We start from the raw sequence: 17362 nt of genomic DNA on the forward strand, positions 1-17362 counted from the left end.
TCCCATGTTAATACCTCTCCTTAATTACTGAACATAATGTGGCCTTTAAAACTGCCTGTTTGGAAAGTGTTTTGGAAACAACGGTTGCAATGAATTTTGTGTGACCACATCAAGAAGTTGTTGGAAACTTGAATCATAACTTTCATCGAATGAGGAAACACCTCAACAAATGACACAAACCAAAGTATTGTGTTAAAAAAAATTTCACTTCATCTTTTTTTTGATGCTGACTGAGTGGATTTTTTTTATTTAACCAGTTGAGATTTTGGCTGAAATCTCTTTAAAACTCTTTAGGCTGCTGTTATGAATCTTTTCAAAGAGATCTTGCCTGGAATCAGGGAAATTCTCTCCAGTGCCACAACTTCTGATGTCCATGCATTGCTCAGCTGCATGTTGGAGAAAGATGTTATATCCAAGGAATACCATCAGACCTTACTCCAGGAAAAAGACAGAGAAGACCTAGCAAGGAAGATATCTCTAACAGTTGTGGAAAAATGGGACTTGTGTTTGAACACCTTAGTTCCTCTCCGTTGTTTAAAACTGTACACTAAGATGCCACAAGACATCACAGATAATGAGTCCTCTCTGAACAGGGGTATAGCTGGTAAGTTTACTTTTTATTTTACATTTATTAAACAACGCTTTTCAAAATTTCTTCCGTTTACATTCTTACATTCTTTAATTTCTTCCCTTTGTTGTATAACTGTTCGATTTGGTACAGTGGTGTAGATGTGCATAGTAACATAATAGATGTAGAATGAGGAAGAGAGACCAAAATGCCATGTGACAATATTCTGGGTTTGTAAAATAAACCCTCCCTATGGTAGCTAAGTAGATAATTTTAATAATCAAGATCTATTGAAAACATCTCCTTTGTGCCCCTTTGTAGGATCAGAGACCATATGCAATGGCAGTAGAAAGAAGATATTAGAGACTATGATTCGAACAGTGCTTCTCAAACTGGTACACAGATTCAGGAGCATTTTGCTGGGCTGGTCCATGGTGACTTGGTCACATGGTGCAAGCTCCATCTCCTGTAAGTTTCTAGGTTCTTTACTGCAGAACCAGCATGCCCGTTAATGGCAAACCTAATAGCCTTCTCCAGGGACTGATGCAACCAAAAGTGGGAGAGGAGAGGAATGCATAAGCATCCATGGGGCTACAGCCAAAAGCTTAATGACTTAAGCTATGTCTATACTATGTACCTTAGAGCGGCACAGCTGTATTGCTACAGCTGTGCCACTGTTAGGTCTCCTATGTAACTGCTCTTTGCCAGTGTGAGAGAGCTCTCCTGCTGGCATAATTAAACCACCTGAAATGAGCAGTGTTAGTTATGTCAGCAGGTGAGCCTCTCCTGCTGACATAGCACTTTCCACACCAGCACTTTTGCTGGAGAAACTTATGTCGGTTGGGGTGTGGTTTTTTTCCACACCCCTGACCGACAAATGTTTTCCTGACAAAAGCAGTAGTGTAGACAAAGCCATAGTCAGTGAGCAGCAGGGGGAGACAAAACAAAGAGACCCAGTGGATTTGGGTAGGTTAACTAATTTGACTTTCACGGTTGACCCATCACAGGGATGGTGTGCTGTAGGATGGTAGATGGATGTTGCTCAGATGTTCAGTCTCCTCACCAGTGGCCCCTGCTAGATTAGCCTGGCATAAGGAATAACAGAATGACAGCCTCCTGGAAAACTTCAAATGTATCCAAAGGGGAAAGACAAGTTCAGTTTGGAGTAGAAATACCAACTCTGAGAGAACATAAAAGGAACAAAAACAGTATTTGATGGAATCAGTACTACTACAGCTGAAAGCACCTTCATCCATGGGGTATAGCTGGGTAAATCGTTGTCCCCACAGGGCATCATTTTGGATACCATTTCTGAGGATGGGATAAAAGTACCAGCTAAGAACAAATTACCAGGAGAAGCTGCCAATCCCTTTACTCTGAAGAAGTATTACTTTACAGATTGTTTGTGAGAAAGGAAATATTAGATTCCTAATAGGAAATTCTTAAATATATACTTATACACACAATCAGACTGAATGCAGAGGATTCACACTTGAAATGTAGAGTACCTACAATAAATGTAAGGAAAAGAGATATTAAAGTTAAAAATTCAGGTTTCTGGGTTTTAGCACTTTAATTAATGGGTCTGCACACTTCATTCCCCAAACAATTTTCTAGCAAAGACCCTATAACTGGCCCCCACTTCTCCTTCTGAAATAATGGCACTTGAAGCTGCTGGACAAGAACATTTTGCAGCTTCTCCACTTCTGAAAATGTTGGGCAACCTCCCCATGTTTAGTTCTGACTCTTGCTTTATTGATAACCTCATCGATAGAATTTCATAACTTTATTTTTCCTGAATGAGTGTACTATCATAGCCAGTGTATAAATGGTCTAGAACAATTAGTTTAACGTCTGTTCCATATGTATAGAATCATAGAAATGTAGGGTTGGAAGGGACCTTAAGAAATCCTCATGTCCGTCCGCCTTTGCTGAGGCAGGACCAAGTAAACCTCTAGATGCATTAGCTAATATTTCAAATAAATCTCAGCTTTTATGTATTAAATCCATACTCTATATCCTTCAAATCAAGGAGTTCTGTCTTCTAGCCAGAGGCAGCAGCAACTACAGCAGTTCTCATGGGGGATCTGAATCTTGACATCCAATTCTTTTGGGCTGAAAAAAGAATCTTTTGATAGCTGGGTGGTAGGGTGACCAGGCAGCAAGTGTGAAAAATCGAGACAGGACGTGGGGGGTAATAGGAGCCTATATAAGAAAAAGACCCCAAAATCGGGACTGTCCCTATAAAATAGGGACATCTGGTCACCCAACTGGGTGGTCTTGTTTGTAGCCTTAGCTCTGCTTCCAGAGCTCTAATTCGACCAGTGAGGTACAGCTACAACATTAGTTACTGTCACTATTTTACCAAAATGGAGTGCAGATCTGTATCCTAGTTTTGGTTATTAAAGCAAGATGCTAGTCTATTTAAGACAAAATAATAATAATTTCCAAAGTGAGCAGCCAGCACAAGCAAAACCAATAGAATAAGTGTGTAAACAATGGCAGATAAGATGTAAAAGAGACTAGGAGAGTTAAGAGCCGAATTCACAAAACCTAGGTAGAGAAGTGTTTTAAGGGTATGTCTGAAATAGAAAGTTATGGGCCCACTAATTTATCCGGGGAGTAAAAGGAGCAATCAAAGAGGATAAGGGCACAGACGTGGGGGGAGGGGGATTATTAGACATGGAAGGAATTCCCTGCCAGATTTAAAAGATTAGGACTGTTAAACAGGAGATGAATAGGAGTTGACATAACTGGTACTGCATTGTTTTTGACATTCTTCTATTGGGCAATCCATGTTTATTTCATAATGAAAGTAAAAGGGGACACTTATTGAAATGGAAAGGTAACAAATTTCAGATTGATAAAAGGAATTTTTTTAATATAAAAATTATCCTCTGGAATTCACTGACCAGACATTAGGGGAAAGAGCTTAGTAGGATTTAAAGAAAAGATAATTTCTTATGGAGAAAAATATCTGCTTTTACACTTGTCAGGGCTAACTTATAAAAGGAAGCACCCTTTCTTTTTCAGGATGTAAGTCAACCCTTGTCCACTTGCCCACCCTCCGCACAAACACTGTTTGCAGAATAGACTTCCCCATGGACATGTCATCACATAACTGACAACTATGGAGGTCTGACTCCTTCCTCTGAAGTGCCTGGTGCTGGCCACTGTTGGAGATAGGTATTACCAGGATTTAGAAAGAGCCTATCACCATTGAATTTAAGCACCTCAAGTGCTAACAGATTTATCCTCTTCCACACCTGTGAGGTATGGTAGCATTATCCCCATTTTACAGATGGAGGAATTGAGGCACAGATGATGAGCAACTTGCCTACGGTTACTTGGGAAGTTTGGAATTCAGTTCCCAACTCTGTCATGATCTCCTGATTCCCAGTTCAGTGCCTTAATCATAAAACCATCCCCAGACTGGTTTACCATTAATCTGATTTCAGCAACTCCCTTCTGCATTTCTCAGTGCATATTGCTTTGTACCAAAATAGGGCTTAGGGCTTGCAAACAGCAATCAATTACCATTAGCTTGAGCAGTTCACTGATTTTGTTCTCAGTTAGTCCTTGTAATGTTTTTCTCTCAATTTCTAGTCTCTGCCTAGCAGTTCCCTTTTCTGTGGTTTCCTGTGTAAGGGACTTGTCTTTTTATCACCAGTCCACACAGGCATAGCTATAAAATACGGAATAGCTGTATTTGAGGAAGTTCTAGCAGCAGCAGGGTGTGCTTGCACTGGGATGTTTATCTCCTTCCAAAGCTGGTTAGAGCACAAGCATATAGGAAGCTGCTGGCCTGTCCCCTGTCCCTAACCTGTCACACTGCACTCAGAGTTTTTCAAGCCCTGGCCCCAGGGCCTGGTTTATTAATTTGAATACAAAACTGGCAACCAAAGTAGGATGCAGGGACTCCCAGGAGCCTTTCCCCCTGCTCCAGGGCAGGGCCGGCTCTACAGTTTTTGCGCCCCAAGCAGCGCACCGATTTGCGGGCGGAGGGGGGGGGCAGTCTGTGTGCCATTAGGGCGGCAGGCGCGTTTCCGTGGCTGCGGCAATTCGGCGGCAGCTTCCATGGTTAGCTGAAGCCGCCCCGGACAGCTAAACATAGAAGCTGCCGCCCAATTGCTGCCGCCGCAGAAATGCGCCTGCCGCCCTAATGGCACACAGACTGCCCCTCCCCCGTGGCGGCAATTCGGCGCGCTGCTTGGCGGCAAAACAAGGGGGACTGTCACCCCTTGCAGATTGCCGCCCCAAGCACCAGCTTGGAATGCTGCTGCCTGGAGCCAGCCCTGCTTCAGGACTTCCACAGGAGTCCACTTGCTTCCTGTGGCTTCTCTACCCTGTATAGAAAACACCCATCTGAGAAGGGGCAAGTCTGATATTCAAACATGGCTGCCCCAGGTCCTTAAAGGACCAGACCATCCTATTACATCTGTGTCTAACCAGGGGTGGCTCCAGGCTTCAGCATGCCAAGCGCGTGCTTGGGGCTGCATGCTGCAGGGGGCGCTTTGCTGGTCGCCGGGAAGGCGGCAGGCGGCTCCAGCGGACCCTCTGCAGACACGTCTGCGGGAGGTCCACCAGAGCCACGGGACCGGCGACCGGCAGAGTGCCCCCTGCGGCGTGCCGCCATGTTTGGGGTGGCGAAATGGCTAGAGCTGCCCCAGTGTCTAACACATCTGTGCTCAGAGAGCCTGAAAAAAGGGCCTAGTTTGATTGGAAAGTGGGAGATACTTCTAGGCATCTGGTTGAGGTCCACAGCAGCTGACACAAGTGTTACAGGGCAAAAATAACATGGGCTCACCAAACTGCCCTGGGGCTGGGACTCACAGGATATAAAAGTCATGGCCACCCTGAAAGCTCCTCTGTGTTGGCTTTAGTTTCAAGTGGGGGAGCTGCTCTGGTTGAGTGCCTGAAAGGGGCAGCTGACTGGTCAAGTGAAGGAAAGGCTGTCAGATCTTGCAGCTGGCTGGATGGCAAAGGAGATGCTGAGGGCAGGGGAACTGATGCTGCAGATCCAAGGCTGGCCCCATCTCTCTGCTTTTAATATTCTGTGTGGTGCAGTAAGCCTTCCTCCCTGATGTATCTAGTTGCCCTGCCACAGGAATCTAAAATTCATTCTACTTGCCAGTTTGGGAGCATACATTCAAATCAATAAAGGGACATAGTCATCTTAAAAATGACATTACTCCCTGAAAATTTACATGTTACAGATACTATTCTAGTATTGTAACAGTAGGTGGAGAAAATATTTATGCAATGGTACGTTTAAGGATTATCAGTTTCCCATCTGGGTGGGTCTTTCACACAGCAGAACAAGAAACAAAAAAATTAAGGAAATAGGAAAACATGATTGCAAAAACCACGCAGCATCACAACAGTACCAACCATGGGGCGTTGTAGGTCCTGAAACCACCTTTAACTCTTTAAATTGACTAGCTTTCAAGACTGTGTCCCTCAAACCTGATTGTTGTGTATTTTTTGCCCTTCCAGTGGCTGTGATGAGCCTGAAATCCAGTAGATACAAGTAGCCCTTGATGTAACTGCATCATGTTCCAACAGGTGGCTGTTCAGTTAACACAAATTCTAAATACTACAGATACCATATAGCACGCATGATTCATACATAGTATAATACTTGTACATGTTCTTTGGCTGTTAGTGGCAGACACTTGTGCTGGGGAGTGAATCTAAATAGACTGGCATAGTGCCTGGTTTTTAAAATACTTTCACTTTAGCTAGACTGTTGTTGTGACCATTTGGTGAGATGCAAGGTAAGGAGGCTCCCCGTGCTGCTTAATTTACTCTTATTGATGCACTATTTGAAACAATGCAACTTTGGGACAGAGTTGAATTGAACAGGATTGTAGCTGGGCTCTAACTTCTTGGGGAAACTGGTTAAGAAAAGTTTCTTTGGCCGATCAGGGGTCACTTCTTCCCACTGTAACTTATAAATGAGTGTTTGAAAAATTGATTGATGTGTTACAGGCTGCTCCCCTCTCCTCTCCTCCTTTTTTTGGAGTTGAATGGAAGAGAATAAGGGAGGAGAGAATATATTGCGGGTGTTGGTAAAAGATTTTCGTGCTGTGATCTGTGTTAGAAGGAAGTGACTTCCTCTTGCTTTTCACTCTGGGATTCCCCACACTGATTTAACTCCAGCCTTGTTACTTTCTGCTATTATTTATTTGCCCAGAAACATTCTTTCTTTTCCACTTACTTTCATTCTGCACAAGCACTTGCTAATGGTAGCAACTCTGGATTCTGCCCCTGGGAAAGAAGCACAGAGCGAGCGAACAGGAACTGGACAGTTTCTGCAGGTCAGTTTCTCCTTGGCTCCTGACTTCAATGCTGTTGCCCTGACAGAGGGTGATGCATCTAGGTTTTGCAGAAAGGCTAGACTCTTGGCTCTATGTATCTTTGTGGATATTGCTTGAGAAATTGGTAGAGAGCAGCAGGTGAAGCTGCATTTGCCAATGGGGAGCTCCTGGCTATTTAATCATGCCTCTGGCTTTGTGGTTAGTGATTTTTGGTGGATGGAAAGCTTGCTAGAACACGTATTGTAATTTTGGGGGCATAAAGGGAGCATTAGAAAATCTATGGAATTTTGGGGGAAAATTAATTTCGAAAGTAAAAGTAGCAGTTCCAGGAAGGTTTCTTTATGGGCAATTACTAAGGGTGTGGCTTGTGAGAATTGAACCTTGTGTTTTCGGTAGGTGTGACTGGAGGAGTGTGTTTCTCCCAGGCTCTGCCTGCAAGGGCCAATGCAGGCTGCTGCCAAGAGACTGAGCTTTCTCAGTGGTATGAGGTGTCCTTTACTGCGTCTGCTAAATGAACTTCATGGTATTGCTGTATTAGAAAACTTTGAACAATAGTGATGGAGAGGAGCCAGAATTCTATTCCCAGATGACACAGTGACTCTAACTAACACATTGGGGGCTGGGGGTGGGGGGGAGAATAACTTCATGTCTGTGCCTGAGTTTAACCAAGACGAAGCTAGTGGCATTTCCCACCTCACAGTATTGGTGGTAGTGACAGTAACCTCATTATAAAGCACAAAGTTCCTTGCATGGAGTTCTTAAAGAAGCATGAAGTGTAAATTACATCCCCATGGACATGTCTAATGGAGAATGTAACAGGATACACAGCAATCCTCATCCTCAGCCACACCAAGTCCACGTCCTCTGGAGTTACAATAGCCATCTAATAATGCAAAGGTTGCAACAGGCCATCAGAATGAGATGGGAATCTGCATCCCTCCAGTGCTCCCTTTATTATGGATTTCTAGCTAAGCAATCTCATCTCAAAACCTACATGACCTACAACAGAAATAAGATGACAGAAAGAGACTTCTTGATGTCTTAAGTGTTCAGTATGTGACTTGTGAGTGTTTGATGGCTCAGAAACATTCTAGGTACAGTGCAGCCAGACTGAGGATCAGCATGTGCAGTTAACATCTGTATTGGAGCCTGGTCAGTATTGTGTATGGCTTGCCTACACGTGTCTATGAATCTTGCTTTGACTTGGATCACCTTCTCACCTTGCATTGTTTGAGTATCAAATATTTCTACAAACAAAGTTTGCTTCATGCAAGCATCAGCTAAAAGCACAATTCATACAATTGAAGCGATCAGTCAAAGTCTGAATGGCAAATTCCAAATGATGAATAATTTCCCTGAACAATTTTCAAATAATCTGTGGCTCAAATATATTAAACTATTAGGTTTTCAATAGGAAAGGTAAAAATCATGATCTGATTGCCCAAAATTTGTTTAGAAAAAAATCAATGCATTAGATAAACTGTTAACAAATAGCTTATCCAGATTTAGAATTGATTCCACTGAATGTTAATGGCTTATGACAAGACAAAGCTTAAAGCTGAAGTTGAAGTTTTAGTTTGAATTTGTGCCAGTGTCTTTTTTTCAGGCAATTTCTTTTGCTGTTCTTTTGATGTTTTCGTATCCCTTTTTTGATCCTGTCCTGCATGGAGGCCTAAGGTTCTTGTTTGCCAATTAATGGCATAAGATATCACAATTACTCATTGTCTATGTTTTTTAAGTGTCATGCTGGCAGCAATCCTAATCCCCTAAATGGTGTGCAATGTCTCTTCTGTTTAACATAGAAGTTCATAATGACAGGCAGCAGCATGTCTGTAACAAGCACAGGGAACGATAGTGGCTGTTAACCTCCAGTTCTAGGAGAAGAGTTTTGTTCATTGCATCAGTACTTGTTTACTATGAATTGTTACATGGTCATCACATTTCATCAACTAGTCTGTGACAGCTGAAAGTCCAGGTCTTTTCCTCTGTCCTCAAAATGGCTTCCCCCCTTTCTTTCATTTTACTAACTTGTCTCATCTGCCATGGAGGAACTTTCCTTAACCTACTGACTCCAATCTGCTTCCATCCATGGAGCAGTGCATGGGGAAAGCAAACTCTTAGCAGGCCTTCTGAGGAGCATCAGCCTACTTTTAGAGAGAAGACTGCCTTGTCCCCTCTATGTAATCATGCCTTCTCATTTTATTAACATCAAATGACAGATTAGTAAGGGACATGGTAAATCCTCCATCACTTGGAGTCTTTGAATCAAGACCGAATGTCTTTCTAAAACATAGGCTATTGTTCAGCCACAAATTATTGGGTTCAATGCACTGGTTGACATTCAGATGGCCTGTGTTATCTAGGAGGTAATACTAGATCATCATAATGCCCCCTTCTGACCTTAAAATTTGCAAAGGTCCAATCTTCTTGATTTAGTCTAACAATATATTAAATGGGTTCACTCAGACTCTTAAAACTTTTAACTTGTTCAATTAATGAATGTATCTTTTTTTCCCCAGCCTTGCCAGTGATTCTTTAGGTGGCTTTATTGTCCTTTTCTGGTAGCTCTTTTTTTAGCACTAGTCCTGTTAATGTCTCTCTAGCATTATAATTAAAATCAGTTGCAAGGATCATTATCCAGTGCTTCTTGGAGTGCTGGTAGGGTTGCCATTACCCAGAACTCTGTCAGACCTGTTCAGTTGTCAGTGTTGCTCCCTGTAATTGAAATAAGAAACTTCTATGTAAAATAAAATGATCTCATTCTGACTTCAGACTTTGCTGCAGAAGGTGCTAGACTGAGCCATGTGTCGGGGGCAGGGTTTGGGAAGCAGGAAACTGAAGGGAAATGTCGCAGAACAGGAGTCTAAACTGGTGTATTCTTGGGTGGGGGTTATAGCATTGTGAGGGGCATTACACAGATGGGGGGCATGAAGTTGGACTTAGTGAGAGGCAAATGGAGATGGTGCTTGGAGGCAGGGCATGAAGGATTGGGTGCAAGGAAACCTTAGGTCCTAGAGGGGAATGTGGGCCTAGAGCAACTGCCTAGTGACCCAGCTTCTGGAGCACAAAGAGATCAGCATCCCAGCTTTCATTTGAGTGAACACTGTGGGGACTAGAAAAAGCTTGATCTTGAGGATGTAGTAATCAGTGTCCCAGACAGATTGTCTGCAGATGCAGTCAAACATTAACTTTCCCTGTTCATCTTAACTCTGAATCCTCTGCATTGGGGGATCTCCCCACCATCACCCAAGCAGAGAATTTACTTTGTTGAGGGACTTGTTGCTGCCATGCTATCATAGTGCTAATGGGATGAACTACCAAGCTCCCCCTCTCCCGACCCCAAGTTTTCTGCTGTGCAGTAGGGTGCACTGCAGCGGCAAGCAAATCCTCTCAAGTCTTCTTTAATTTAAGTTTCTGCAAATCTTTTTAAATCGGAAACAAGCCAATTTTTCAGTTCCTTACTAGCCATTGTTTGACTACTTGGAGGCATCTTGACTCAGCGGTTGTGGTTGCCTAGGAGGTTTGTGTGGGAGGAAATAGGAATTGCACAAACTGCCTTTGTCTCCAGTGTTAAGAAGATTCTCTTCTGAGGGTATGGCTACACTTGCAGCCAGGACTGGTGCTAGGGGTTTGAGCGCCCTAGGCGGATGGCAATTTCGGCGCCCCGCACGCTGGTCCTGCGGCTCCGGTGGAGCTGCTGCAGTGATGCCTGTGGAGGGTCCGGTGCTCCGCGGCTCCGGTACAGCTGCTGCAGTGGTGCCTGCGGGTGGTCCACCGGAGCCGCGCGAGCAGCCGACTGTCCGCAGGCACCACTGCGGCAGCTCCACTGGAGCCATGGACCAGCAGACCCTCCGCAGGCACCACTGCGGCAGCTCCACCGGAGCCGCCTCCTGCCCCCTCCGGCAAAACGGCGCCCACCAATTATTCTGGCGCCCTAGGCGATTGCCTAGGCTGCCTAAATGGTAGCGCCAGCCCTGCTTGCAGCTCTACAGCGCTGCTGCGGGAGTGCTCCCACAGAGGCGCTTTGAAGTGCGAGTGTGGTTGCAGTGCCAGCACTGGGAGAGAGCTCTCCTAGCGCTGCAGGTACTCCACCTCCCTGTGGGGATTAGCTTGCAGTGCTGGGAGCCGCGCTTCCAGCGCTGGGGCACTGTTTACACTGGCGCTTTGCAGTGCTGTAACTTGCTGCGCTCAGGGGGGTGTTTTTTCACCCCTAAGCAAGAAAGTTGCAGTGCTGTAAAGCGCCAGTGTAGCCAAGGCCTCATGAGATTACATCTATACTGCAGCCAGGGGTGTAATTTTTGGCTCAGGCAGACATGCCTTCTCTAGCTGTGATTGAGTTAGTGAGCTAAAAATAGTGGTGTAGGATTAAAGTTTGTGTGGGTATATCTGCCGGAGCCAGAAATTATCCCTTCCCTCTCCCCTCCCCAACCCCCGGCTGCAGTGTAGATATATCCTGAGTGTGTAAACCCTGGCTGCAGTTAGGTGGGAGGAGGCGGCAGAAAACACCTATGTAAGTCTGCCTCGGACAGTGTCAAAATAATGAATAATTGACCTTCCTGCAATTTATGGGAGCAAACAAGGAAGGCCAACTGCCTTGGTCTCCCAACACACTAACTCCCAGCTGTGTTTATCATAGAATATCAGGGTTGGAAGAGACCTCAGGAGGTCATCTAGTCCAACCCCCTGCTTAAAGCAGGACCAATCCCCAGACAGAATTTTGCCCCAGATCCCTAAATGCCCCCCTAAAGGATTGAACTCACAACCCTGGGTTTAGTAGGCCAATGCTCTAACCACTGAGCTATCCTTCCCCTCACTGCACTCTGGCTTTATTGTGCTCAGGCACATACTGGCAAATAAGGTGGCAGAAGTGGGTCCATTTAATTAATGTCTCAGGTCTTCCCAGATAATCATGGCAATGATTATATAGCTCAAACACCCTACATTTCCCCATATTGAATTGCTGTTAAAATCAGGAAGTGTGAAATGTTCATTCCTCATTATTCCTACTGGAGTGAAGTTGACACACATTACAAATCTGAAATAACAACTCAATACTTCCAGTTTGACAATTTCCAATATAATCAAGTCTTTTTACACAGAAACTGCTCAGAGGAAGAAATAAAAAGCATTCATCTAAAATTTCATATGCTTAGTTGTAAACCAGAGGATGGTTTTTGGAAAGTTTGAGGTTAGTGTGGGTATGAACAGAGAAGTGATTAAATATCAACTCATCTGTTCACCTACATTTGCTCCCTGAGTCATTCTTGCTTTTTTAAATAAAGTGAGTTTACCTCTTCTTTGAACACTGCATTGCCAGTTGGTTCTGGAGGAATGAAGTATTCTAGTCTGGCCAGCATATCATAAACAATTATTAACAAAGTTTTCACTGCAGGCAGGACCGGCGCTAGGGGTTTGAGCGCCCTAGGCAGCCAGCAATTTCGCCGCCCCGCGCGCTGCTCCCACGGCTCCGGTGGAGCTGCCACAGTGGTGCCTGCGGAGGGTCCGGTGCTCTGTGGCTCCGGTGGAGGTGCCACAGTGATGCCTGCGGCAGGTCCACCGGAGCCGTGCGAGCAGCCGACCGTCCACCCGCAGGCATGACTGCGGCAGCTCCACCGGAGCCGCGGACCAGGGGACCCTCCGCAGGCACCACTGCGGCAGCTCCACCGGAGCCGCCTGCTGCCCCCTCCAGCAAAACGGTGCCCACCATTTATTCTGGCGCCCTAGGCGATTGCCTAGGCTGCCTAAATTGTAGCGCCGGCCCTGACTGCAGGAGTTTGACTGGTGCAGATTAAGGAGCCAGAAAAGCTTAGTTTTCAGATTCCATGGCAAGTTTGCTGGGCTGATAGGGAAAGAATATATAAAATTATTTGATATGGAAATTAACATTGCACACTATAGCGCCATTTGAGTGTAACTCTCTGGCACAACCATATGGTAATCATATACTTTTGAAAATACTACTCTCTAGAAAAATTGATCATTGTCCAAACTTAAACCTCAGATTTTTAACTCAATGAAAATTGTACGCTAGCCTTTACATTTACTTTTTTTGCACTTTTACTTTAGTGAGAGTTCATTCATTTTTAATGTTACCATCTACAAGTCTTCTAGCATGTCAGCTTATTTCTGTAAGTAATCAAATATATTCAGCATTTTGGATAGGACATATTCCATAAGCTCATCTTTACCTGTGGCATTAATGTCCTATCACCAGCCAGGTATTTTGATCTGTTAATCTATATTACTGTACCTTATTGCTTAAAGCTTGCAAATACTTGGCTTTACTAATTGATAGCAGCTTTAAAGGGATTATTCCAATATTATATATGCAGGCAACATTGTGAATTTTATGTTGGAGACCCAACATTGTGTCTACCCTTTCCTTGGATATATTTGAGCTCCTACCCATCTTCAACTCTATCCATCACTGATGCTACAGAGGAAGGAGACTAAAAATACCCCAAAATACTTTTGAGGGGGTGAGGGTAAAACCTCTTCCTGACCATTCCATTAGACTGTCTGAAGCCCTGAAGCATGAGCTTTAGGAATATAATCAATGAAAACTAGTGTGTTAGGCTTTACACTTACTTTCTTGAAATCTTTTGCAGTGGAGATTAAAGATAATCTAGGCATGGCCCAACACCTTAACAAATACTTTGCCTCAGTCTCTAATAAGACTAATAAAGAGCTTAGAGGTCGTGACAGAGTGGCTAATAGGAATGAGGATGTGGAAGTAGGCATTACTACATGCAAGGTGGAAGTGAAACTCAAAAAGTTTAATTGGACTAAATTGGGGGGGCCTGGGTAATCTCCATCCAAGAATATTAATGGAACTGGAACATGAAATTGCAAGCTCAATAGCAAGGAATTTTAAAGAATCTGTAAACTCCGGGGTTGTACCTTATAACTGTAGAACTGCTAATATAGGACCTATTTTTAAGAAAGGTGGGGGGAAGTAATCCAAGAAACTACAGGCCTGGTAGTTTGACCCCAATTGTATGCAAGGTCTTGGAACAAATTTTGAAAGAGAAAATAGTGAAGAACATAGAGGTAATTGGGATAAAATACAACATGGTTTTACAAAAGGTAGATGTGTCAGACCCACCTGATCTTCTTGAGAAGATAACTGATTTTTTAGACAAAGGAAATGCAGCAGATCTAATCTACTTGGATTTCAGTGAGACATTGGCTACAGTTCCACATGGGAAATTATTAGTTCAATTGGAGAAGATGGAGATGAAGATGAGAACTGAAAGGTGATAAGGAGCTGGTTAAAGGGGAGACTACAATGGGTCGTGCTGAAAGGCTGGAGGGAAGTTACTAGTGGAGTTCCTCAGGGATCCGTCTTGGAACCAGTCTTATTTAACAATTTTATTCATGACCTTGGCACAAAAAGTGAGAGTCCGCTAATAAAATTTGCGGATGAGATAAAGTTGGGAGGTATTGCCAATACAGAGGAGGACTGGAATAATAGAAATGGGAGCACAGGCACTGGCTTCCTCTGGGCCCCAGCGGTGCTCAACTCCCTGCTTCACCCCAGGCCCCAACCCCACCCGACCCCTTCCCCAAGCCCATGCCCTGCTTTTTCTCGACCCTGCTCCACCCCCACCCCACCTCTTGCTGCCCAATTACACTTCTCCCCTGAGCATGTCCCATCCCCGCTTCTCCCTCTCCCTCCCACAGCACCTTCTGCATGCCATGGAGCAGCTGATCTGTGACAAGTGGGCAGGAGCAGCGCCAGGGTTTTTGGTGCCCTAGGCGGGGGTCCTTCCGCACTTTCGGTCTTCGGGGCACTTTGGCGGTGGGTCCTGGAGCGAGTGAAGGACCCACCGCAGAATTGCCGCCGAAGACCCGGAGTGTGAAAGGACCCCCCGCCGCCAAATTGCCACCCCCCCCAAATCCTGGTGTCCTAGGCGTCCACCTAGGTCACCTAAATGGAAGTGCCAGCCTTGCAGGTAGGAAGTGCTGGGAGTGGGGGAAGCTGGCTACTGGAGCACCCACTGAGTCAGTGCCTATGACTGGGATGACCTTATGGACTAACAGGAATTTTTGCTGTAAACTGTGGATTTATCAGTTGGAAGAGACAGAGGAGAAGAAAGACCTGGGTGTACTGGTTGATCACAGGATGACTATGACCTGCCAATGTGATATGGCTGTGAAAAAGGCTAATCCAGTCCTAGAATGCATTAGGTGAGATATTTCCAGTAGAGACAGGGAAATGTTAATGCCATTATACAAGGCACTGGTGAGACCTCATCTGGAATACTGTATGCAATACTGGTCTTCATGTTTAAGAAAGATTAATTCAGATTGCAACAGGTGCAGAGAAGGGCTATTAGAATGATCCAAGAAATGGAAACCTATCTTATGAGAGGAGACTAAAGGAGCTTGGCTTGTTTAGCCTAACAAAAGTTGGCTGAGAGGAGATATGATTGTTCTCTATAAATGCATCAGAGGGATAAATACCAGGGTGGGAGAGGAGTTATTTAAGTTATGCACCAATGTGGACACAAGAACAAATGGCTATAAATTGGCCATCAATAAGCTTAGGCTTGAAATTAGGCAAAGGTTTCTAACCACCAGAGGAGTGAATCTCTGGAACAGCCTTCCCTGGGAAGCAGTGGGGGCAAAAACTGGCTTCAAGTCTGATCTTGATAAGTTTATGGAGGGGATGATATGATCATGTTACCCACAATGGCAAGTGATCTGCAGCTGATAGCAGCAAATATCTCCAGTGGCCAGTGATAGGGCACTAGATGGGGAGGGCTGTGAGTTACTACAGATAATTCTTTCCCAGGTGTCTTGCTTGTGTGTCTTGCCCATTTGATCAGGGTCTAACTGGTCACCATATGTGGGATCAGGAAGGAACTTTCCTCCTAGTAAGATTGGCAGAGATGTTGGGGGCTTTACTCCTTCTCTGCAGCATGGAGCATGGGTCACTTGCAGCTTTAAACTAGTGTAAATGGTGGATTCTCTGTAACTTGATTTGTGAACTTCAGTAACTCAGCCAGGATAGTGAGTGAGCAAGGTTCTGTAGCCTGCAAATGCAGGAGGTCAGACTAGATGATCCTGATAGTGCCTGTGACATTCTATACCTTGGGGGAGCATGCTGTAACCCCCATATTCCTCATTTTCATATAATCATGATCTTACGTATAAAACATGCCTTGTAAAGTATCAAGGGAAAGGTCCTGATCTACTGAAAGTCATTTCTCTACCCATATATGTATATCATTAATGCATATGAAGTTATGAGAATTGTGTAGTATGGTTGTCACTAAACATGCTGTAAATTGGGGGAATCAGTCAGATATTAGCTCCCCAGAGGCAACAGCAAAGAAAGTAATCAACGCCTGAGTGGGGTGTCAAACAATCCATCAACAGTCAATGTCCAGCAAAAGAGCTGCAATGCAGTGACTCACCTGCATGAGACTTGGGGAATTGCTCAACCTTGTTTGGAGAGACTCAGTAATGCTCACCTGACTCTGAAGGTGGAAAGGCACAGCCAAGAGGGAGGAAAGGACATGATAAAAGGGAGAGACGTTTGGCATGCTCTTCCTCGCTCTTCCACCTCCATCTACAGACATCACCACCATGCAACTGAAGTGCTGATCAAAGGGGAGAGCCTATCTGAAGAGCAACCGGCCAGCCTGTGATGAGAAGCATCAAAGTTTGTAAGGGCATTGAAAGTGTTAAGATCAGCTTAGAACGCATTTTGCTTTTATTTAAAAAAAAATAGGAGTACTTGTGCCACCTTAGAGACTAACACATTTATTTGAGCATAAGCTTTCGTGGGCTACAGCCCACTTCATCAGATGCCTAGAATGAAACATATAGTGAGGAGATATATACACATACAGAGAACATGCAAAGGTGGGAGTTGTCCTACCAACTCTAAGAGACTAATTAATTAAGATGATCCAATGAAGTGGGCTGTAGCCCATGAAAGCTTATGCTCAAATAAATTTGTTAGTCTCTAAGGTGCCACAAGTACTCCTGTTCTTTCTGCAGGTAGAGACTAACACGGCTGCTACTCTGAAATCTGTTTTCATTTCATTTAACCAAATCCGACTTGTTATGCTTTGACTTATAATCACTTAAAATCTATCGTTGGAGTTAATAAATCTGTTTTGTTTATTCTACCTGAAACAGTGTGTTTGATTTGACGCGTGTCATAAACTCCCCTTGGGATAACAAGCCTGGTACATATCAATTTCTTTGTTAAATTGACCAACTCATATAAGCTTGCAGTGTCCCATGGGCATAACTGGACACTGCAAGACAGAGGTTCCTAGGGTTGTGTCTGGAACCAGAGATATTGGCTATTGTCATTCAGTTGTACAGTCCATGGATCGGCTTACATGCCAGATGCTGTGATTGAACAGCCCAGGAATGGGGGTTCTCACAGCAGAGCAGGGTAAGGCTGGTTCCCAGAGTCAAGGATTGGAGTGACCTAGCAGATTACTGGTCCAGA

At 44.4% G+C, this 17362-nt stretch overlaps 1 protein-coding gene across 2 annotated transcripts in view; it reads left to right on the top strand.

The window, feature by feature from the left end:
• The first annotated feature begins 303 nt into the window (after positions 1-303).
• CIITA (class II major histocompatibility complex transactivator) overlaps positions 304-17362 on the top strand; it is a 62311-nt gene continuing 45252 nt past the window's right edge. The window contains exon 1 of one of the 2 annotated variants that reach the window (XM_030577855.1): positions 304-604. In XM_030577855.1, the coding sequence (XP_030433715.1) occupies positions 304-604 (301 nt within the window). Of the gene's footprint in view, positions 605-6309; positions 6346-17362 lie in introns of those variants that run through there. The other variant, XM_030577856.1, reaches the window with a different exon arrangement.

Source organism: Gopherus evgoodei, chromosome 10 (genome assembly GCF_007399415.2).
Source record: "Gopherus evgoodei ecotype Sinaloan lineage chromosome 10, rGopEvg1_v1.p, whole genome shotgun sequence".
NCBI lineage: Eukaryota > Metazoa > Chordata > Testudines > Testudinidae > Gopherus > Gopherus evgoodei.